General features: G+C 40.3%; 1 protein-coding gene across 1 annotated transcript; it reads left to right on the forward strand.

Annotated features, from left to right (window-relative positions):
- The first annotated feature begins 209 nt into the window (after positions 1–209).
- On the forward strand, positions 210–24499 carry nucks1a (nuclear casein kinase and cyclin-dependent kinase substrate 1a). The gene is made up of 8 exons (XM_028576204.1): positions 210–527; positions 3507–3556; positions 9319–9409; positions 11092–11138; positions 11281–11433; positions 14572–14721; positions 22298–22450; positions 24183–24499. Exons 1-8 carry the CDS (start codon positions 511–513, stop codon positions 24434–24436), a joined length of 915 nt encoding a protein of 304 aa, XP_028432005.1. The 5' UTR covers positions 210–510; the 3' UTR covers positions 24437–24499.
- Positions 24500–25491: the final 992 nt, after the last annotated feature.

Below are 25491 nucleotides of genomic sequence, written 5' to 3' on the forward strand. Positions count from 1 at the left end.
AACCTGAGGGCCTCTTTTTGTTTTCTTAACAGTGCTAACTCAACCAAGCCTGCTAACGGAGGCGGGGAAATACATGCTAAAAGTGTTCTAACGTGCAGCAAAAGTATCCAATAGAGAGGACGTTCGTCGTTCAAATCAGCCAATGAGAAGAGCGGGCTGCCGCGCTGCTCCTCTCAGGGCTCCGTAGGGGCGGTGCTTGTCCACGAGGACCCACCCCCTCAAGGCCGCGGGGTTTGGTTGCACACAGGCTGCAGTTTCAGTTTGTTTTATTCACCATTTTGAGTAGCTGAAGGTAAAAAAAAATTAAGAATATTTGCGTTTGGAGGACAAGTCGCTGCCGTACTTTTATTTTCACGCGCTAGCTCGGACGGTGGAGTTGTGCGCCAACCTCGCTCCCCTCGGTGTTTTGCAGAGCGGGAATCTATATTTCTTTTTTTTTTTTTTTTTTTCCCTGTGCTTTTTCTTCTCCCCCCTTTCTTACATCCTTAACCTCTACAGTATTCCTGCAAAATGTCAAGACCAGTGCGGTAAGTGTGCTAATTCGCTCCTCTTTGCTCTCCCGTTAAGTTAATAACGACACAGCGCTGGCGAGCCCTTCGCAGATAACATGCACGTCTCGACCATGCTGTGTTTTATGAGCTGGGAATGTGTTTATTTCATGAAAAAATAATGGAAACGTGATGCGTGTGTGCGCTTCCCTTCTTGTGTGTGTGTGTGTACCCTCCTTTTTCTAACATGGATCCCAGCGGTGTGGACGGCTCGCCATGTCTTGTGGAGAGACCGCCGCTGTGTCGTGTCTATCATGCTTTGAAACAAATCCATGATGTGCATTGTTAACTGCTAACGGTTGCTAACGTTCTGTAGGTTGCTAAGCATTCTATAGGTTGCTAACGTTCCGTAGGTTGCTAACGTTCCGTACGTTTAACGTTCTATAGGTTGCTAACGTTCCGTACGTTTAACGTTCTATTGGTTGCTAACGTCCCGTAGGTTTTACGTTTCTGTCGGTTGCTAACGTTCTGTAGGCCAAGCTGGAAATTAGGCGGTGTGATTTAACCAGCTAGCTACGTTTTACGGCTCGCTTATGCCAGGCCTGATAACGTTTCCCTCTCTGACTGAGACTGCGAATATGGCTACCCATTCATCCAGGGGAGGCTCTAAAACGCTAACACCCCCACCACACTAAAAAAAAAAACTACCGGAGGAGGTGGTGTTTGGCCTCGGGATTTGATCTTGTTGCCGCGCAGACTAGCCATGTCTATGTTGTAGTCCGTTTATATCGCATATATTGCGTTAAGAACATTTTTGTCGCTTCAGAACAATAGAAAACGGTGTACTAATCACCGGAGATGTGAATCGGTGAGAGCAGATGTACATTTTTAGTGCGGGGCAGTAAATGAACGCTGCTGGCTGATGTCAGAGGAAGGCGGAGAACTACAAAAAGTCACCACACCCCCCCCATGTAAGGTCCCCACCGTGATTATAAAAAAAAAAAAAAAAAAAAGCATGAGGTATCTCAAGGCGCTTTTTAAACGCGAATTAAAACGCACTTCAACTTAATTAGAAGTCATTTTATGCGATCACATCTAATTTAAACGTGAATCCTTGAAATCTCGCTGTTTCAGGGCATCTGGAGGACTCATTTATGGCAACTGAAATGAATGTGTTACTCAGAGCTGTTTTGTCCTTTTCTTTGAGTGAAAATGTAGTTGTTTTTTAATAAAACAAGGGCTTAATAAGCCTGTCGTGATAACACATTTTGCTGGACGATAAATTGTCCCAGAAATTATTGTGATAAATGATGATATTGTCATTTCTGACACCATTTTCATCTAATATTATAATAATAATAATAATAATAATAATAATAATAATAATAATAATGCAGGTACACCTTTTCAAAGATCAATACACTTTTAATTTTTTAAGGAAAATTTAACACTGGAACTGGAAGACATTTTAAATGTCCACAATAAATGAACAACCCGAAAACGATGAATAAAATGTCTCAGTCTCTGTTAATAAAAAATGCACTGGAATAAAAACCAAACGCAGTCAAAAACGATAAATTAAATGGTAATTTTTTCGGCTGCGATGATTTCCATTTAAAAATGATTGAGATCATTTTCATTTATCATACGATTAATTGATTTATTGCATATTGCGACAGGCCTACGAGGGCTGTATGAAATTTGTTGAGGGATTTAAACGCATTGGCCTCTGTTGATGTTTTATTTTTTTAAGCCGCTAAAGACGCATTTTTTTTTTTTAGTCAGTCGTTTATTTAGCTACATTGTTTACTGTATTACTGTGTTTTATGTATTTGTGATTTATGTTGATTATCGATTGTTTTTTATGTAGCCTGTGAAGCACTTTGTGACTCTGTCTGTGAGAAGTGCTATATAAATTAACTTAAATATATTTTTCAGGACCTCCACTTCAATTAGAAAAATAAGTGGACCCTCCCTTCTGATATCTGAAACTAATATAACCACACCATCAACAAGACGACAGTTGTTACCTAAACTGCACATTAAACTCCTGGTCACAAACCAACAGCAGCTGTGTGTGTTTTTGTATTTTAGGCAAAAGTGGTCCAAATCAGATTTTTTTATGGGTGGTCCAGTGACCAGGTCAGACTTCTTCAGAAGTAGTGTGAACACTCAAATCTTGCCCAGATCTAGACCCCTTCCATATGTGGTCCTGAATCAGAATCATGGACCACACATACTCAAAATCCAAATTTCAGGAACAGGAGTCTTCTTCTTCTTTGCCCAGAAAAAGAAAAAGGAGATTAAAAAGAGCAAGAGAGCGGCTTTTTGAAGCTCCCAATGATCACAAAAACAGAATAATCGAGAAAAACTATTATTTAGCTCATTACGTTTTGCAAGTAAACTCTTATTTTCTCCGGTGTTCTGAATGAAAATATAAAGTTTAAATAGGAAAAGTACTTCACAGTTGTATGTGTTATTTTACTGTTGATTTATTTAACTTTTTCCACTGTATTTTTAAGTTAAATAATTGCAACATCTTTTGAATCGTGTTAAATTGTCGTGAGTTCAATACTGACTGAAATAATCGCGATTATATTATTATTATATTATATTTTTTCCCCCATCATCGAGCAGCCCTAGTTTTAAGCGGCACCAACACAGCTTCTAGAGGTGTGCGTTACCTGAACTATAGTTGGCTGATATCACCTGAGGCCTCCCTCATACACTTTGCCAAATTAGTCTTGGAAACTGTAGAAGGCTGACCAGTGTCTACTTCAGTGCCCCCAGCTGGAGGCTGTTTGTGGCTTCTCAAGCCATATAATACAATCCATACACTTAACTGTATGCTGACTTGTGTCTGTTGAATTGCTAGACGTGGCCAATTCTCTTTGTTGCCTACCCTCTCAGCACCCATTGACATGATGTCTAATACGAGGTGTGGGCAGTGAAGTGACTTTGTCTTGTGTGAATGTAATGTGATCTGTAATTTGATCCAATGTGTATACTTCTTCACAGGAACAGGAAAGTGGTGAACTACTCGCAATTCAACGAGTCTGATGATGCAGGTAAGAGATGATTGAGATGTGTTTTAATATATGTGGTAGTAAGGGTGGGTGATATGATAATATGATAATCCATACATTACAAATTAAAAAATTGGATCTTTAAACTGTTTTTTATTCAGAGGATCAGAAATTTAGAAAAATTATTACAAAATTATTTATTATTTTGGCTTATTTGGCAAATTAAATACAAAGCGGATGAAGTCACATTATTTCATTGTAAATGTAAAAATTCAATATTACCATAAAGTGTCCTTATTGATTTGCAACATTGAGTACGTTTACATGCACAGTAATATCTATCTTTCAGAATAAGGGCAAGAATCTGAATATTATGTGCATGAGGGGGGGGACTGAGTACCCAGGGCCCTCATGTGAGGAGGACCCAAAGAGATGCTAGAATGAATAGCTGTGGATTAGGGCTGTCCTCGACTAAAGAAATTCTTAGTCGACTAACACTTATACGATTTTGTCGACTAATCGATTAGTTGATTTAATTTATTAATTTAATTTATTGAGAGGATCAGAAATTTAGAAAATTACAAAATTGCGTCTGGACTCCAATTATTCAATACTGCGATGACCGAAACCATCAGTTGCAAGCACCTCTGACCCCAAAGTCTGTCTGTTTTTCATTTTGGTCCATATGCAGTTAATGACCTGCATATTCCACCAAATAGAGGGAGAGAATACCATTGCGCAAGACGTAATACGTCTCCATAACAGCAGGTGGCGCTAATCTGTATTGTAGGGCTTTCCTCGACTAAAGAAATTCTTAGTCGACTAACACTTATAGGATTTTGTCGACTAATCGATTAGTTGATTTAATTGACAGAGCTGTGAGCTTTGAGAGGTGGTTAAGACTAGAAAAGCACAATATAAATGTAGTTAATTAACCATCTGTAACACTGAGTTTCTCCACAATTAATCCTGCAAAAGCACCACTTTAAATCTAGTGTTTACCATAAATGTGCTCAGAAGTTTCTTGGAAATAAGTAATTAAGCATGTCAAATAAGCATAAAAAAATGACTAATCGACTAAAGAAATCTTAGTCAACTAAGACCAAAATGACCGATTAGTCGACTAATCGACTAAGAGGTGGCAGCCCTACTGTGGATGTGGGGAGGGGCCCATAGAAAGGTCAGCTCTGTGTGTTGCTGTACACAAACCAACCAGCCGAGTTTGCAGAGCTGCAGCCCCGATAAGAAGGAGAAACAGAGCTACTTTTAAACCTCATCAGAGACTCCGATATCAACAAGTTTTTAGATACGAGCAAACCTTTTCAAGAAGCTGGTTGAAGGGATAAAAGAGGGAGGCCGTGTTCCCACGGTCCAACAAGTCCTCCACCGCTGGGAAACTTTGAAAAAATCATATTTTGCACGGCTGCATGTAAACAGGAATATGAGTGGAATATTCTCTTTTTATTAGCGATGTAAACGGCTTAGTCAGAATATCGTCTTTTCAGAATAAGGGCAAAAATCAGAATATTATGTGCATGAAAATGTAGTTATTGTCCAAAATGGTCTAATGCATCCTGAGATATTTAAGGTATAGTTACGTAAATGTATATGTTCTCGTGGTATACGCCAACATATTTGCCAACCCGGTGTGGTAGAATACACACCATACAGGTGTCAGCCATGTTATTATATTAAGACTGGAACTGCTAAGTTATACCAGATTGTTCAGCTACTAGTTGGAAGTCTAAAACCTAAATAACTTGTAGAATTAAAATAGTGATTTATATATTTTAACAGATAATTTCAGGCCAATTTTATTTACTAATTATTAGTCCAGCTAGGACGATGGCAGCTCTAGGGATGGCAATACAGTTCAGTCTGTTCATATAGGTACATTGGTCCTGGTTATGTAGGATTGGCTGGGCATATGGAGCCCCCTAGCAAGGCCTTTAGTATCAAAATGCTTTTGAGTAGAAGTAATGGTTTAAAACTGTTTTGCCATTGTTCTATATCTATGGTTTTGCCTCATAGAGCAGAGATCTTTAACACGGGGGCCTCGTAATTGGCCTAACATAAATTAAACATATTATTAGCATGTGTAAATAAGTAAATGTTCTCATAATAGGCTTACTGGCCTATAGGTAAGGTAGTCACTAAGGCCATCCATAGTTCATTCAAAGGATTCCCTGTGCCACACGTATGTTTAACATCAAAACATGATTTGTGAAATCATGCCAACAATTCTTATTTGAATAAATAAATAATTGAATAATTATTTGAACAATATTAAAAGCTTAGTATTGTATGCAAAATAATGTATCTATAAAGGCTTTAGGCTGCCCTACAGGTTATTGTAGGCCCAGGTTCATTTTATTTTATATCATTTTATATATATTTAATTATGTAGTAGGGGTAGAGGTGGGCGATATATCGTTTAGACGATAATATCCAAATTGTTGTCTGGACAATATGCAAAATTGGGATATCGAATATTTCATAATTTGTACAATCCGACCCCCCAAACATGAAAAGAGCTGAAGGAAGTTAAAGAGAAAACAAATAACGCACACTATAACCTTCTAAACAATTATATGTAGCGATTTTAATACTGTAGGGGTTTGTTTGACTGTATTTTTTGTACAAAATCATGATCGTCCCGCACGAGAGTAAGCTGCTACTAGTTCTTACCCTGCGCGTTATGACGTTCACTCATGTCAACAAAGATGGCGGTGCGCGATTGTGCAGGGGCTCTCCTGTTGGTGTATATTTATACAAGTACTAATCAATACAGGACCACAATACGACACACTGAACTAATCAATACAGGACTACGATACAACACACTGAACTAATCAATACAGGACCACGATACAACACACTGAACTAATCAATACAGGACCACGATACAACACACTGAACTAATCAATACAGGACCACGATACCACACACTGAACTAATCAATACAGGACCACGATACAACACACTGAACTAATCAATACAGGACCACGATACAACACACTGAACTAATCAATACAGGACCACGATACCACACACTGAACTAATCAATACAGGACCACGATACAACACACTGAACTAATCAATACAGGACCACGATACAACACACTGAACTAATCAATACAGGACCACGATACAACACACTGAACTAATCAATACAGGACCACGATACAACACACTGAACTAATCAATACAGGACCACGATACAACACACTGAACTAATCAATACAGGACCACGATACAACACACTGAACTAATCAATACAGGACCACGATACAACACACTGACCTAATCAATACAGGACCACGATACAACACACTGAACTAATCAATACAGGACCACGATACCACACACTGACCTAATCAATACAGGACCACGATACCACACACTGACCTAATCAATACAGGACCACGATACCACACACTGAACTAATCAATACAGGACCACGATACCACACACTGAACTAATCAATACAGGACCACGATACAACACACTGAACTAATCAATACAGGACCACGATACAACACACTGAACTAATCAATACAGGACCACGATACAACACACTGAACTAATCAATACAGGACCACGATACAACACACTGAACTAATCAATACAGGACCACGATACAACACACTGAACTAATCAATACAGGACCACGATACTACACACTGAACTAATCAATACAGGACCACGATACAACACACTGAACTAATCAATACAGGACCACGATACTACACACTGAACTAATCAATACAGGACCAAGATACAACACACTGAACTAATCAATACAGGACCACGATACTACACACTGAACTAATCAATACAGGACCTGAACTAACTGAACTAATCAATACAGGACCACGATACAACACACTGAACTAATCAATACAGGACCACGATACTACACACTGAACTAATCAATCAACAGGACCTACAACACACTGAACTAATCAATACAGGACTACAACACACTGAACTAATCAATACAGGACCACGATACAACACACTGAACTAATCAATACAGGACCACGATACCACACACTGAACTAATCAATACAGGACCACGAGAGCCTTCCAGGCGACTCATAACATCCCGGAGGATATAGCCTGACCGAGCCCTCCAGGTTGTTGTCGGCGCTAGCACGCTGAGCTAACTAGCACGGCGAGCTAACTAGCACGGCGAGCTAACTAGCACGGCGAGCTAACTAGCACGGCGAGCTAACTAGCACGGCTGAGCTAACTAGCACGGCGAGCTAACTAGCACGGCGAGCTAACTAGCACGGCGAGCTAACTAGCACGGCGAGCTATCTACCAGCAGGATGAGAACATAACTCCGGCACGACCAGAGGCGGAGGACTGTATTTATGACACATCCAACTCCTGATCCCAGCATGCATCAGTCAGATCACATCCAACTCCTGATCCCAGCATGCATCAGTCAGATCACATCCAACTCCTGATCCCAGCATGCATCAGTCAGATCACATCCAACTCCTGATCCCAGCATGCATCAGTCAGATCACATCCAACTCCTGATCCCAGCATGCATCCTGGTCAGAAGGACTTAACAGCCCAGTAGAAGGACTATCAGAACCTAGTCTGACCCGGCCCTGTCCCAGCTCCAGGACTTCTAACAATAAGGACATGGTTGTGTGCCATATGTTACAGAACAGAGCCTTTTGTTTATTATTATGATTTCATCTTGCTTGTACATTTTCCCAAGAGAACCACCGAAATAGCCTCCGAACTGGGCTTCTTTTAACTTCTAGAAGGATTCCAAAAATATATCGATATCGAGATATTGAAAAAAAATAGCGAGATATTCATTTTTGTCAATATCAATCACCCCTAAGTAGGGGGTCCCTGCCTTCGTTGTGGCCGACCTAACTTGCTGGCCGGTCAGTCGGACTCACTCGTCCAGTCTGATTGGTGGAGAACTAACCCGAAAATAACAAGCAGGATGAGCGTGACTAGAGTCTAGGGCTGCCACCTCTTAGTCGATTAGTCGACTAATCGGTCGTTTTGGTCTTAGTCGACTAAGATTTCTTCAGTCAATTGGTCATTTTTCATGCTTAATTACTTATTTCCAAGAAACTTCTGAGCACATTTATGGTAAACACGAGATTTAAAGTGGTGCTTTTGCAGGATTAATTGTGGAGAAACTCAGTTTTACAGATGGTTAATTAACTACATTTATATTGTGCTTTTCTAGTCTTAACCACCTCTCAAAGCTCACAGCTCTGTCAATTAAATCGATTAGTCGACAAAATCCTATAAGTGTTAGTCGACTAAGAATTTCTTTAGTCGAGGACAGCCCTACTAGAGTCTCTCTCGCTTTGTCGATCTGAAATGAAGACAGATTCAGCAACTGCACGGCCTGTTTATCGCTTAAAATGTTTTCAGAAACACGTTTCAGTCAACTCCTTTTCGTAAAATACGAGATCGCATTGCGAACGCCATTATCGGTCAGCTGGAGAAGCCAGACCCACGCATCCGATGCGTTCGTCATTTCCGTACGCTCAAGTCGGCATCTCTTCGGTGTGTTCGGAGGCAGTTTTTGGACCACGTCGGGGAGCCTGATCAGTACAAACATCGGGGCCATAAGACTTCATGTTTTGACTCATAGAGGTCTTAAAATATCTCCATTGAGAATGAGCGAAAGGAAAACCCAGAGAGCTTGACTTTAACAAAAAAAAGCTTAATCTGTGTGACTAACAGCTATCAAGATAATGTCCTTGTGTGTGGATGCATTTGTGTAAAATACTAAAATGTTGTCCTTTTCTCTGTAGATGAAGAGTATGGTGACAATAAGCCTAAGAAGGTGCGTGCACCCCCTCGTGAGCCCAAGCACAAGCGCTCAAAGAACTCGCAGGATGACAGGTGAGCTCTCGGTTTGGATTGGTAGGACTGGCAGTACCTAACAGCTTTCTATTAGGCCATAAGGTGAACCAAGAAGAAGTGGGTGGAAATTGATTGTTGTGTCACAACCAGGGCAGTATTTTTAGATGTGTTTTTGCATATATAACACCCTTATGGACTGTGTTAAGGGTTCTTTGCAAAATATCTTACTTGTTACTTGTCATTATCTATAAATGTGAAAAAACGAAAATCTTATGCTGCTGGTTTTGCCTGCAACACAAAATATCTCTCACTGACATTGAGACATGTACCTTCACATCCCAAAATAGTATTGGTGCATTTGTATACTATGTATGTAAATTTAGACCATAAAATATGGCAAATTTGTGTAAAAAAACAAACAAACAAACAAAACTCTTCAGTGATTGACACCAAGCAAAACGCTGATATTTTATGCCCCTGTGTAATCAAACAAAGAGAGGGAAAAAAAAAAGCACGTTTTTCTCACATACATACATACATACATACATACATGGCTGGCTGATAATTAAAAAGCTGCTACCCCACTCACTCACACACACACACACTCACACACACACACACACATACCATAACACTACAGGTGAGGTGAATAAGGTAAACATTTGACCTAATATCTCCTTGAAACTTCCCCAGTTGATTACGGACATTAAGCAGGGTTTAACATTACGTTTTTAAATTTTTTTTTTTTTTTTTTGAAAAACTTGCAGATTGTGTACATTGCGTTGTCTGAAGGCTTTTTTATTCTTCTTCGTCAACTCCACTTCACTCCTACGGCGTCGCGACCCTTTCGGAGTTCAGGGTTGCTTTGCATCGCGGTGCATTTCACCGCCACAACGTCTGAGGTTATCTGCGAGGTGTCTGCCAGCCAGTTTATGTTATGTTAGCGAGCTAACTTTAGCACAACTGCCCACAAAGTACTGCTTGCTGGAGAAGTGCTGATTTCAAAAGGTTAACTGACATATAGAGACTTTACAAACTGATAACCCCGTCATTGTAACCAAAATATGTCTAGTTTGTGTGTCGAGTTTATTTACAAAGCTGATGTCAGTGAACTAGCATGTTGCTACTCTGCACAGTAGGCTGCTGGAAACGCCCACTATCAACACACAGGACCAGCTGACCAATCATAGTCCTTGAAACACCCACTATCAACACACAGGACCAGCTGACCAATCACAGTCCTTGAAACGCCCACTATCAACACACAGGACCAGCTGACCAATCACAGTCCTTGAAACGCCCACTATCAACACACAGGACCAGCTGACCAATCACAGTCCTTGAAACGCCCACTATCAACACACAGGACCAGCTGACCAATCACAGTCCTTGAAACGCCCACTATCAACACACAGGACCAGTTGACTAATCATATTCCTTTAAACACAGACTATCAACATATATATGTATGTGTGTATGTATATGTGTGTGTATGTATGTGTGTGTGTGTATATATATATATATATATATATATATATATATATATATATATATATATATATATATATATATATATGTGTGTGTGTGTGTGTGTATATACACACACACACTCTAACATCGGCTGATTCTGATATGATTGCCAATGTATCGTGCATCCCTAATGGGCACCCTGACTGTAGTTGCTAAGACTTAGTTTTTTTCGTAATTTGTTTTTCTTCCAGTGAGGAGTCTGATGAGAAGCTCTCTAAACCCAAAAATGATTCAGCAGGTAAGTCAGTCTATTTACTGATTTTAGTTGAGAAGGTTGGCTCAGTTCACTTTGTGAAAACGGCTGGAATTTGATTAGCGGAGACTGAACACTGGTGCGCCAGCTCACTGACTTCCCTTCTGTATCGCTGCTGCTGCTGCAGAGGACTTTGGCAGCGATGAGGAAGACAATGACTTTGGAGAGGAGGAGGAAGATGGAGGAAGCGACTATGAAGAAAAAAAAGGCAAAAAGGGAAAGAAAGCCAAGGTGGAGAAGCCAGCAGCCAAGAGGGGGCCAAAGAGAAAACGGCCTGCAGGTAATGATCCAGTTTCTTCCTTCTACAAATTGACCTGAACATTTTTAATAGTTTGATATGAGTGTGGTAATGGGAATTGTGGAATATATAGAGTGTATGCTGCTTTTTATGCATATCTCCCTTGAGTTGTCATAAATGCACGTTTATAGGAATCCATTAAGTCCAAACATGATTACAAGTTCACATAAGGGCTGAACGATATAAAACGAGTAGAATATCTTATTGCGATTTCTCTGGGCCAGTGTTGCAATTTAAATTTCTTCTGAGAACATTTTAATTCAAACATTAAGGAAAGCAGGCTGCTCTTTAAAGGACAATCCCGGCGTTAAACGAACCTAGGGGTTGATAACCACTAGATATCGTCTTAGATTTTGGATATGATAATATGGCATAAGTGTCTTTTCCTGGTTTTAAAGGCTGCGTTACAGTAAAGTGATGTCATTTTCTGAATATACCAGACTGTTCTTGTTGTTCTGTTATTTACCTTTACCCACTTAGTCATTATATCCACATTAATGATGATTATTCATCTAAAATCTCATTGTGTAAATATTTAGTGAAAGCACCAATAGTCAATTAAATTTTTTATTTATAGTATCAAATCATAACAAGAGTTATCTCGAGACACTTTACAGATAGAGTAGGTCCAGACCACACTCTATAATTTACAAAGCCCCAACAATTACAGCAATTACAGTAATTCCCTCAAGAGCAAGCAGTGCGACAGGGGCGAGGACTGTAGTTGACTGTAGTCAACACTACAATATCGTTGCGGTATCGATATCGAGATATTTGGTCAAAAATATCGTGATATTTGATTTTGTCCATATCGCCCAGCCCTACGCGGTACATATGTTATTAACCCCTAGGGTCATTTTGCGCTGGAATTGTCCTTTTTTAATGTGTGTAGATAACCAATTACACCTGAGGTCTCGTAATGCAACACATAACTTATTGTTGAAGTTCTCTCCGGCTGTTTCAGAGGAGTTTTAGTCACAAGAAGCTGTAGGATTCTCCCTAACCAGAAGGAGTTTCTGGCCAGGGTTACAGGAAGCTGCAGAATAAACAAAAGCTGAGAAGTCTGTCTGATTAGATTTGCATAGACTCCACACTGTCTGCTCCAACTAATCAGAAGTGCTTTGATTAGTTAAGGTGTGAATCTCTGCTGGAGCCAACCTGTGCTCTAAACAAAAGGTCTCGCTCGTTGATCGTAGCAAAATGCTTTCATTTAACACTAAGCTCGAGACAAGGAAAAGATAGACTTAATTAAATCAGGAGACACTAAAAGTTTGTTGATCAGGTAAAATAGCAGGAACTTAATCCATTTTCGTTGAAACACAAATGTAATTGTACTATAGTGTTTCCTTTTAGGATTTTAGCAGTGGCGTGTCCCGCAGCTTAATGTTTTACGTATGAAAATATATTTATTCACCTCTATTCACACACAATGAAGCATATTTTCAGTTGTGATTGAACTGTGTTTTGAGGAACTATAGGACACCTAACATCTACAACAGGTCTACACTTAGAATGGACCCACCGCGGGGACATTTTTGGTGGAGCTGTTCGTTTAATAGAAGACTCGGAAGAAAACGAACGTTTTGACACTAAACTCCATCAACACAACAGTATGTGGAGTTAAACTGGACGGGCCCAATAACCTCTGAATAGTTCTACTTGTTAAACTGGACGGGTCCAATAACCTCTGAATAGTTCTACTTGCTGTTAAACTGGACGGGTCCAATAACCTCTGAATAGTTCTACTTGCTTGTTAAACTGGACGGGCCCAATAACCTCTGAATAGTTCTACTTGTTAAACTGGACGGGCCCAATAACCTCTGAATAGTTCTACTTGCTGTTAAACTGGACGGGTCCAATAACCTCTGAATAGTTCTACTTGCTGTTAAACTGGACGGGTCCAATAACCTCTGAATAGTTCTACTTGTTAAACTGGACGGGTCCAATAACCTCTGAATAGTTCTACTTGCTGTTAAACTGGACGGGTCCAATAACCTCTGAATAGTTCTACTTGCTGTTAAACTGGACGGGTCCAATAACCTCTGAATAGTTCTACTTGTTAAACTGGACGGGCCCAATAACCTCTGAATAGTTCTACTTGTTAAACTGGACGGGCCCAATAACCTCTGAATAGTTCTATGGGAATTTAACATAGGGGTGTAATGACTTATGCCCCCTGTATTTGAAGGAAGAACATTTGTTTTATTTATTAACGATACATTAAAATTGGTGTCCTTAAAGGTAGGATATTTCCTAATATTTTTTTTTTAATTAAGGCATTAAGATCAATTTCCAAATTTTTTTTTATTTTTATTCCTCTTTTTAGTCAACTTTAGCATGGGTATGTAAACTTATGCAAGCCACTGTATGTATGTAAGCCCCAAAAACGTTCCTCAGCCAGCTACAAATATGTTGAAAAAAGCGCCAGTAAAAGTTACAAAAACATCAGAAAGCGCCAAAAACATTGAATAACGCGTCACACACGTTAAATCAAAGTGCCCAAAGCATTGAAAAGAATGCATAAACCGCCTAAAAAAGCAAGTGTGTGTGTGTGTGTGTGTGTGTGTGTGTGTGTGTGTGTGTGTGTGTGTGTGTGTGTGTGTGTGTGTGTGTGTATGTATATATATATACATACATACATACATACATACATACATACATACATACATACATACATACATACATTTTTTTTGATAATTCTGCAAACCCTTGGTGTTCTCTCAATGAGCTTCATGAGGTAGTCACCTGAAATGGTTTTCGCTTTGTCAGGGTTAATTAGTGGAAGTTTTTCCCTTATTAATAAAAAAAGCAAAGGGTGGCTACTTTGAAGAATCTAAAATATAAGACAAGTTTTCAGTTATTTCACACTTTTTTGTTAAGTACATAATTCCATATGTGTTCATTCATAGTTTTGATGCCTTCAGTGAGAATCTACAATGTAAATAGTCATGAAAATAAAAAGGAAACGCACTGAATGAGAATGTGTGTCCAAACTTTTGGCCTGTACTGTATATATACTGTTGCATCAAGGATTTTTAGAAATCAAAGTGTGTGTGTGTGTGTGTGTGTATCTACTGTTGTCCCGTCTCGTTCTAAAATGATTGTGTATTCTTTGCCTAGATGACAGCGATGATGACAAGGAAGTGAGTCGAAAGCGCACAGTGCGGGAGGCGGCCTCCAAGGCTGTGTCCAAACAGAGGGAGATCCTGCTGGGCGATGGAGGCAGCGAGGATGAGGAGCACGAAGACCAAGAGGAGCCCTATATGGACCGTATGTACAACTGTACTGCACACTGATAAAGCTACGTGTCTTCCCTAAATGCTGCATGGCATCCATACACAAGCTGTCACACATCAGACCAGTAGTACATGTCTAATGTGGCGTTTCTGTATGAATCAAGATACACTCTGTAAGCTACATGAAGCTAACGTTTGATTCCTAAAGATTATTGAAGGTCTAAAATGTAGGGCTGCCACCTCTCAGTCGATTAGTCGACTAATGGGTAGTTTTGGTCTTAGTCGACTAAGATTTCTTTAGTCGATTAGTCATTTTTTATGCTTATTCATGCTTAAGTACTTATTTCCAAGAAACTCATGAGCACATTTATGGTAAACACAAGATTTAAAGTGGTGCTTTTGCAGGATTAATTGTGGAGAAACTCAGTTTTACAGATGGTTAATTAACTACATTTATATTGTGCTTTTCTAGTCTTAACCACCTCTCAAAGAGCACAGCTCTGTCAATTAAATCAACTAATCGATTAGTCGACAAAATCCTATAAGTGTTAGTCGACTAAGAATTTCTTTAGTCGAGGACAGCCCTAATAAAATGCTCGTCTGGTTAAAGGTGCACAAAGTATTGTATTGCAGATAGTGAGGAGATGTTTTTTTACAGTGTGTTCAGGGGACAGGCAGCTAGCAGATAGTGAGGAGATGTTTTTTACAGTGTGTTCAGGGGACAGGCAGCTAGCAGATAGTGAGGAGATGTTTTTTACAGTGTGTTCAGGGGACAGGCAGCTAGCAGATAGTGAGGAGATGTTTTTTACAGTGTGTTCAGGGGACAGGCAGCCAGCAGATAGTGAGGAGAGGTTTTTTACAGTGTGTTCAGGGGACAGGCAGCTAGCAGATAGTGAGGATATGTTTGCTGTATGTGACAAAAAATGTAGTAGCCTAAAAAACGCGTAACATCGCTTGGAGCACCTTTAAACAATGCTAAAGGGAAGGGTGATTCCCAACCTGGGGGTCAGGATGCCCAAAGAGGTCCCTTTAAAAAAAAAAAAAAAAAAGTCTGAAGGGTCCCCAGATGATTTATATACTATAAATCATTTACTATATGATTTTGATATTAAATACTGCATACTTGCATTCTTTTCAGGTCTCTAAATCCTTCAAATGAAACAACCTGAGGAAGAAATCACTCATGAGGCATCCCAAGTAAACGTTATCTCTTTTTTTTTTAAAGGCCCACAAGCCAAATAGTTTGGGAACCACTAATAAGTATATTATCTCAGGTCTTGATAAAATGTTCTGGTGAACAGATAAAAGCTCAAAGATGGTTGGGGGAGGGGGTTAGTGCAGCTTTTATCACCCTCCCCCAAACCATCTTGTCAGTGATTGGCTGGAACGTGGTTTGTTGTACTTTGGTGCACAGCCTGTGCCCCCTAGTGTTTGTTTGACGTTTACGAGCCCTGTGTTGTCTCTCGAGACCGGGCTTTTTCACGGTGTGTTCAGGGACCAGGCAGCTAGTGGATCAAGGAGAGATGAATACCATTTGAGACAAAAATGAAATGGCAGATGATACCTGTGTCAAGTGTGGAATAGCTCCCTGCCATCTTAGATCTTAGCCATATGTTTGCCCTTTGTCCCAAACTTGAACATTTTTGGCATTCTATCTAGTACAGGGGTGGCAAACTCACTTTCCCAGAGGGCCACACTGGAATATGAGAATCGCACCAAGGGCCAGACAGGAAAGATTGACATGCTTTTTATTTAAGATAAAAAGTCAAATATTTTGACTGTATTGCATGTCTCATATACTGTAGTCTGCTCCCCTTGCATTTTGGGCCTCATAAAGCCCCAACAAAGTTCCTCAGCCAGCTACAAATACGTTAAAAAATCAGAAAGCGCCAAAAACTTCCATGAAAATAGCAAAAACATTGAATAAAGCGTCAAAAACGTTAAAGGCACAATATGTAACATATCTGCTTTAAAATGTCTAAAAACAACCATACCTATGTTACATATTTTTATGACTTGTGTTCTTACACTATCCCGAATGTTTCCACCAAATGTCAAACCCAGAGAAATCTGTTATTTTATACGATGATACGTTCAGGAGTAATTGTAAATCATACAATGTCACAGAAAAAAAATTCTTGTAACCGTAATACTGCTTTTTTTTTTTGCCATACAGCATCATTTTGTGATTAATTACATCCCACTTTTTATCACAGTAATACAACCGAGACCTTATCTATTTTGAAAGTTCAATATCGATACCAGCTTGACGTTACTACAATGTGCTAACGTTGATGCTAAAGCTTTGTGGGTAACATTATGAGGTTACAACATGGTTCAACACGCTAATAAAGTTATTTTTATATGACTGTTCGACCACAGCTAACAGGACTGAGCAAACCCACGAATAACTTCACTAGTAACGTTAACGTTAGCTGTATAGATAGACGATTAATCTAATGCTAATTTAGCCAAAGTAGCACACCCCGGTCTGTCTGCCTCACTCCCCCGGCGCAGAGAGACTCAGTCGGGATGACAGCTGACAACAGCCCCGGGACATATAGCTAGCTAGTTACCGTTAGCCCCCAGTCAGCTATCAGCCAGCTACTTCCATTACAGCAACCCCCCGGCCAGAACTTATCTCCAGTGCCTGGTGCTAACGACGCTAACGGCAGTTTAATTAAACGTCGGGAAACGGACTATATCAGACCCAGCACCGAGTCACAACAGCGGCAACATCCATAGCGGTAGCTAGCTACATCTCCTTAGCGCTACCAGTGTAGCTATGTGCAGAATTTCTCCCCCCTTCGCATTTAGCTGTCTTTACGGTTAGCTAAATTAACCCGACAAAAGGTGGGTTAAGCACCAAAACGAAAAGTTAAGATTACTGAAGAGTGAAAGGGAGATAATTCGGGGCAGCTGGGAGATGTTCTGCTGCTGCACAACAGGCATCGATCGTCCTGGCTCGCTATCGCGGAGATTTCCCCGACAATCCCCCACCCACACCCGTCTCTCAGCCTCGTTCAGTAGTAGTAGTAGTAGCTAGCTAGCGTTACAACAAACCCCGTCCGCCCCGGTGTTGAAACCATCCAAAAGGTGACATTGATATGTGAAATATTTTGTGTTTTAGCTGCTGGCTACTGTTAGCTTGCTGGCTCACTAGCTAACTGGTCAGCTACAAATAAAAATCTAATCAAGAAAAACGTAATTATGTTGGGGAAACTGCAGCTATTTTATTACAATAACATGAATAAACGTTACTAAACGTAACGTGAATAAACTTGAACGGGTAAACTCATCCGTGAACTGATGCATTCTAACCGGCAGCGAAGGTGTTTAACACTAAAAACTCCCATAATTCCACGCAACTTCCCAACTTCATCAAAAGTCCAGTTTTACCGTCCATTGTTTTGGTTGAGAGACCCCTAGCGGCAGAAAGTTACATATTGTACGTTTTAAATCAAAGCACCTAAAGCATTCAACAAAACGCATAAACCGCTGAAAAAAAGCAACAAAAATGTTTAAAAAAAAAAGCCTAAATGTATTATGAACCTAATTTGAAAGGCGGGCCCGATCAAAACCTGTGAGGGGCTGGATTTGGCCCCCGGGCCTTGAGTTTGACACATGTGATCTAGTAGAACCACACGGCTCCTTAACCGAAGACAGGCAGATGTTGTTGCCTCTGCTCCTCTGCTGGCGAGGCCTAGGATCCTATTCTCCTGGAAATCCTCCCAGTCCCCTTCGCTGGCCCTGGCTGAAGGACCTTATTTTCTTTCTAAAATTTGGAGAAGGTGAAATTCACTCAGAGGGAATACTGAGAACTTCTTCAAATGTTGGAACTCTTATTCTATTACTTATTTCAATGAGCTTGGGAAAACAAATCTTTATTTTATCCTCATTTATGTTGTGTAACTATTGTACAATGTTTGAATCTGTTGTCCTGACTCCATATTATTATAATAATCATAATAATAATGATTCCTTTAGGATTTTTGAAACGGAACTGACACTTTGCTGCAACACAAACTAATATATTTATTCACCTCTATTCACACACATAATGAGGCATATTTTCAGTTGCTATATAGGCTAAGCATTCTGTAGCAAATAACAATAAACCCACTATTAATTACATTATCTTAATAACAATAACCCACTATTAATTACATTATCTTAATCCACTGTCACTACTTCAGCATGTAAATAATGCACCTAAAATACAAACGTGAGCAATCGCTATTATATAGAATCAACAGCCACGTGCAATTTAGCTCGCAGGTGAAGAATAAAAACAACTAAAATCACTAGTTAACTTAATTTAGGACCTATAGACTAATACAAGACCTATAGACTGATACAAGACCTATAGACTAATACAAGATCTATAGACTAATACAGGACCTATAGACTAATACAGGACCTATAGACTAATACAGGACCTATAGACTAATACAAGACCTATAGACTGATACAGGACCCATAGACTGATACAGGACCTATAGACTGATACAGGACCCATAGACTAATACAAGACCTATAGACTGATACAAGACCCATAGACTGATACAGGACCCATAGACTGATACAGGACCCATAGACTAATACAAGACCTATAGACTGATACAGGACCTATAGACTGATACAGGACCTATAGACTGATACAGGACCCATAGACTGATACAGGACCCATAGACTGATACAGGACCTATAGACTGATACAGGACCTATAGACTAATACAAGACCTATAGACTAATACAGGACCCATAGACTGATACAGGACCCATAGACTGATACAGGACAAGACTGATACAGACCCATAGATACAGGACCTATAGACTGATACAGGACCCATAGACTAATACAGGACCCATAGACTGATACAGGACCCATAGATAGGACCTATAGATACAGGACCCATAGACTAATACAGGACCCTATAGACTGATACAGGACCCATAGACTGATACAGGACCTATAGACTGATACAGGACCTATAGATAGACTAATACAGGACCTATAGATACAGGACCCATAGACTAATAGACTAGGACCTATAGACTAATAAGGAACAGGACCTATAGACCTATAAAACAGGACCTATAGACTAATACAGGACCTATAGACTGATACAGGACCCATAGACTGATACAGGACCCATAGACTGATACAGGACCCATAGACTGATACAGGACCCATAGACTGATACAGGACCCATAGACTGATACAGGACCCATAGACTGATACAGGACCCATAGACTGATACAGGACCCATAGACTGATACAGGACCCATAGACTGATACAAGACCTATAGACTGATACAGGACCCATAGACTGATACAGGACCCATAGACTGATACAGGACCCATAGACTAATACAGGACCCATAGACTGATACAGGACCTATAGACTGATACAAGACCTATAGACCAGGACCTATAGACTGATACAGGACCTATAGACTGATACAGGACCCATAGACTAATACAGGACCCATAGACTAATACAAGACCTGATAGACCCTAGAATACAGGACCTATAGACTAATACAGGACCTATAGACTGATACAGGACCATAGACTAATACAGACCTATAGACTGATACAAGACCCATAGACTAATACAGGACCCATAGACTAATACAGGACCCATAGACTAATACAGGACCTATAGACTAATACAGGACCTATAGACTAATACAGGACCTATAGACTAATACAGGACCTATAGACTAATACAGGACCTATAGACTGATACAAGACCTATAGACTAATACAAGTCGTATAGACTAATACAAGACCTATAGACTAATACAGGACCTATAGACTAATACAGGACCTATAGACTGATACAGGACCCATAGACTAATACAGGACCCATAGACTGATACAGGACCCATAGACTAATACAGGACCCATAGACTGATACAGGACCCATAGACTGATACAGGACCCATAGACTGATACAGGACCCATAGACTGATACAGGACCCATAGACTGATACAGGACCCATAGACTGATACAGGACCCATAGACTGATACAAGACCTATAGACTGATACAAGACCTATAGACTAATACAAGTCCTATAGACTAATACAGGACCTATAGACTAATACAGGACCTATAGACTAATACAAGACCTATAGACTAATACAAGACCTATAGACTAATACAGGACCCATAGACTGATACAGGACCCATAGACTGATACAGGACCTATAGACTGATACAGGACCTAATACAAGACCTATAGACTGATACAAGACCCATAGACTGATACAGGACCCATAGACTGATACAGGACCCATAGACTAATACAGGACCTATAGACTGATACAGGACCTATAGACTGATACAGGACCTATAGACTAATACAAGACCTATAGACTAATACAGGACAAGATACAGGACCCATAGACTAAATACAAGGACCTATAGACTGATACAGGACCTATAGGACCTATAGAATACAGGACCTATAGACTAATACAGGATACAGGACCTATAGACTGATACAGGACCCATAGACTGATACAGGACCCATAGACTGATACAGGACCCATAGACTAATACAGGACCTATAGACTGATACAGGACCTATAGACTGATACAGGACCCATAGACTGATACAGGACCCATAGACTGATACAGGACCTATAGACTAATACAGGACCTATAGACTGATACAGGACCCATAGACTGATACAAGACCTATAGACTGATACAGGACCCATAGACTGATACAGGACCCATAGACTGATACAAGACCTATAGACTGATACAGGACCCATAGACTGATACAGGACCCATAGACTGATACAGGACCCATAGACTAATACAGGACCTATAGACTGATACAGGACCTATAGACTGATACAGGACCTATAGACTGATACAGGACCCATAGACTGATACAGGACCCCTGATACAGGACCCATGGACTGATACAGGACCTATAGACTGATACAGGACCCATAGACTGATACAGGACCTATAGACTAATACAAGACCTATAGACTAATACAGGACCTATAGACTGATACAAGGACCCAAGACTGATACAAGAGGAGACTAATACAGACCTATAGATACAGGACCTATAGACTAATACAGGACCTAGATAGGACCTGATACAGGACCCATAGACTGATACAGGACCCATAGACTGATACAGGACCCATAGACTGATACAGGACCCATAGACTAATACACGACCTATAGACTAATACAGGATCCATAGACTAATACAGGACCTATAGACTAATACAGGACCTATAGACTGATACAAGACCTACAGACTAATACAGGACCTATAGGATGCCACGGTCAAATCAACATAGAGGAAACACTGAATTATTATAATAATAATAACAACAACAACAATAACAAAAGACGATCCACACTGACCAAACTCACTTGATGTTTTTCATTTCATTAGCGCTGTACTATCTACACGCTGCTTGATTGTGTCGAAACCTCCGGGCACCATGTACGTAAACTGTAAACACACATGATTGGAGGTATAACAGGAACTTGTAGTTGCATTAGTTATAGTAACAACGCCACAGTGCTAAGAGAACCTTATCCTTAATGCGTTGTGTGTGTGCAGCTGACGAGTCCGGTAGCGACGAGGACTTCATGGTGGAGGATGACGATGACAGCGACTACGGTCGCTCCAAGAAGAGAGGCAAAAAGGTGATTCGACGGGGCCGGCCGGACAAGAAGGAGAAGAAAAGCCCCAAGCCCCGACTAAAGGCCACAGGTGAGACCTCCAAACCCTACCGCTATTGATCTACTTGTGTATTTTTGATGCAAAATCGAGTTTAAGAGAAATCCCTTTGCGTGCTCGCCGGACAATATTGGCATCTTTTCTGCGGAAAGTTGGCTGAAAAGTTGCTAAATCTTGTAATTTAGCTGGAATATTTGGAGAATAAAGGTTGGGGTATTACAGGGACAATAAACTCAGAATATATTGAATTTTCTTTCTTTTTTTTAAAGTATAGTATATTTGCAGGCATGAGAATTATATGGTGGGCGAATGAGGAAAAATACCGAGCAATGATAGATTTTAACAGGTCAAAGATAAGCACCGTTCATAGTATATTTGTGTAGGTAGATAGAGCCTATATTGAATACCCTTTACCTGCCTTTTTAGTAAGAGATATTGTAAATGAGGGCAAAAAAAAGTGATTTAATGTGACAGTTAAATGACTCGCTACGGGGGTCTGAAAAGTTGCTAAATCTAGTAATTTAGCTGGAATATTTGGAGAATAAAGGTTGGGATATTACAGGGAAAAATGGACTCGGAATATATTGAATTTTCTTTTCTTTTTTTTAAGTTGGAATATTTGCACACAAAAATTGTCTGAATGAATTTATTTTCTGAATGTATAGATATAATTCCCTAACAGGTGTGAGACCTCGTGTCTGCCATCGAGAGTTATACGGTGGGCGAATGAGGAAAAATACAGAGCAATAATGGATTTAAAAAGGTCAAAGATAAGCACAGTTCATAGTATATTTATATTGAATACCCTTTACCTGCCTTTTTAGTAAGAGATATTGTAAATGAGGGCAAAAAAAGTGATTTAATGTGACCGTTAAATCACTCGCTACGGGGGTCTGAAAAGTTGCTAAATCTAGTAATTTGTAAAGGTGTGTGTGTATGTGCCAACCAATCAGCGCGCAGCTAAACTAAATATTCAAGAGCATACCATATAAGGGATCCAGAGCTATTTCACAGGGTTGCATTAGGGTGCATAGAACAGAACCGAGGCCATTTTCAGCCCAGCCAATGTTACATCCCCCATTAGGAGATCTTAAAGAACAGAGTGAAATACCCTCTATAACCATTCTATCATTGCCCACTTAGTCTTTACATCCACATTAGTGATGATTATTCATCAAAAATCAATATAATATCTAAAAATATTAGGGCTGCCACCTCTTAGTCGATTAGTCGACTAATCAGTCGTTTTGGTCTTAGTCGACTAAGATTTCTTTAGTCCATTAGTCATTTTTTATGCTTATTCATGCTTAATTACTTATTTCCAAGAAACTCATGAGCACATTTATGGTAAACACAAGATTTAAAGTGGTGCTTTTGCAGGATTAATTGTGGAGAAACTCAGTTTTACAGATGGTTAATTAACTACATTTATATTGTGCTTTTCTAGTCTTAACCACCTCTCAAAGCTCACAGCTCTGTCGATTAAATCAACTAATCGATTAGTCGACAAAATCCTATAAGTGTTAGTCGACTAAGAAGTTCTTTAGTCGAGGACAGCCCTAATAAATAGGTTGTGAAAGCACCAATAGCCAACACTACAATATCGTTGCGGTATCGATATCGAAGTATTTGGTCAAAAACATTGTGATATTTGATTTTCTCCATATCGCCCAGCCCTATGTGTATAATAAGTAACCAGTTGTGAGATTAAAGCATAATCTATTGATCACTAACTGACTCTCTCTTGCTCTCTCTCTCCCCCTAGTGACCCCCAGCCCAATGAAAGGAAAGGGGAAGGGGCGCCCCAGTGCCAAGGCCCTGGAGAAGAGCTCACCCAAAGAGGAGGAGGAGGAGGAGGACCCCGAGAGTCCCCTGGAGGAGGAAGAGGAGGAGGCCGAGAAGAAGGACAGCTCCCCTGCCCCCAAGACGACGAAGGAGGCCGCTGGAGGAGACGAGGAGGAGGAAGACGAAGAGGAGGAGGACGGCTCAGAAGAGGAGGCGCCCTCTGGGGAAGACTAGAAGAGGGTTCCCGCTGAAGCCCTCTCTCTCTCTCTCTCTCTCTCTCTCTCTCTCTCTTTCTCTCTCTGTGTGTCTCTCTCTCTCTCTCTCTGTGTCTCTTCTCAAAGATTTAGTTTTTTCTTTCGTTGCTCTGTGTTTTAGAGTATTTTGTCTCTTCTCCTGGTGGCCTGGCTCAATGGTTTGGACTTGGTGTGCTTTCTTTTCCTTATTTTGCTCCCCCTTCCCCTCCTCCCTCCCTCTCTCCCTCTCCAACTAAGACATTGTGCTCATGTGATCATAGGGTGTATGTAAGGAGTCCCAACATTCACCCTCCCTCCTGTCTCAGTAATTTCTGCCTTTCCAAGAGCTCAGTGCTAGTGGGCATCCGTCCTAAATGTGAACAAATGAAATTCACCTCTTTTTATTTTTTCTCTTTCTTTCTCTCTCTGGGATTATCTGTGATCTGACACGACTGGCAACACACTTTTTTTTTTTTTTTTTTTTTTTTTTTAAACCATTGTACTTCCACTGATATCTGCGAGTAGTGGGAGCGTTGTGTTCAGAGCCCTCTCACTATCGGTTCCTAAAGCGCTGTATTTACAAAGCGAAGCCAAGTCAACACGCGCTGGGCCGGAGCCTTGACCCTCTATTTGGTACGTCGTGGTTTTTAAACCGGGAGCGTGTTGTTTTTTTTTTTAACAGGGCAGCTGGTAGTCAGCTGGTAGTTTTTTAGTTTTCAAAAACAGTTCAAAGTTCACCCTGCTTGTTTCAGACTCTATTGGTGCCCTGTTAAAGGTGTGTTACGTGGACTGGCAGAGTGGTGGGTCACCGCTGAGTGTTTGCTACGCGCCGGACTGCCAATTTCACCCATTTCAAGCCAGCGTGTGTGTGTGTGTGTGTGTGTGTGTGTGTGTGTGTGTGTGTGTGTGTGTTTTTATGTACTTGTTTAAATTTATGTAATGCTTGTGACGTACTAACTGTAAGAGGGTCCGGCTTTTGTGTGTCTCTCTCTCAGCCCATCTGCTGCCCATGTTCAAAGGTTTCTGTTGTATGTTCGGCTTTTTATGATGCACCAT

This window comes from Perca flavescens, chromosome 4 (genome assembly GCF_004354835.1).
Source record: "Perca flavescens isolate YP-PL-M2 chromosome 4, PFLA_1.0, whole genome shotgun sequence".
NCBI classification, from domain to species: domain Eukaryota; kingdom Metazoa; phylum Chordata; class Actinopteri; order Perciformes; family Percidae; genus Perca; species Perca flavescens.

Coding starts and splice junctions, on each gene's coding strand:
- nucks1a (XM_028576204.1), top strand. Junction 9,410..11,091: donor AAGAACTCGCAGGATGACAG/GTGAGCTCTCGG, acceptor TTTTTCTTCCAG/TGAGGAGTCTGATGAGAAGC. Junction 22,451..24,182: donor GCCCCGACTAAAGGCCACAG/GTGAGACCTCCA, acceptor CTCTCCCCCTAG/TGACCCCCAGCCCAATGAAA.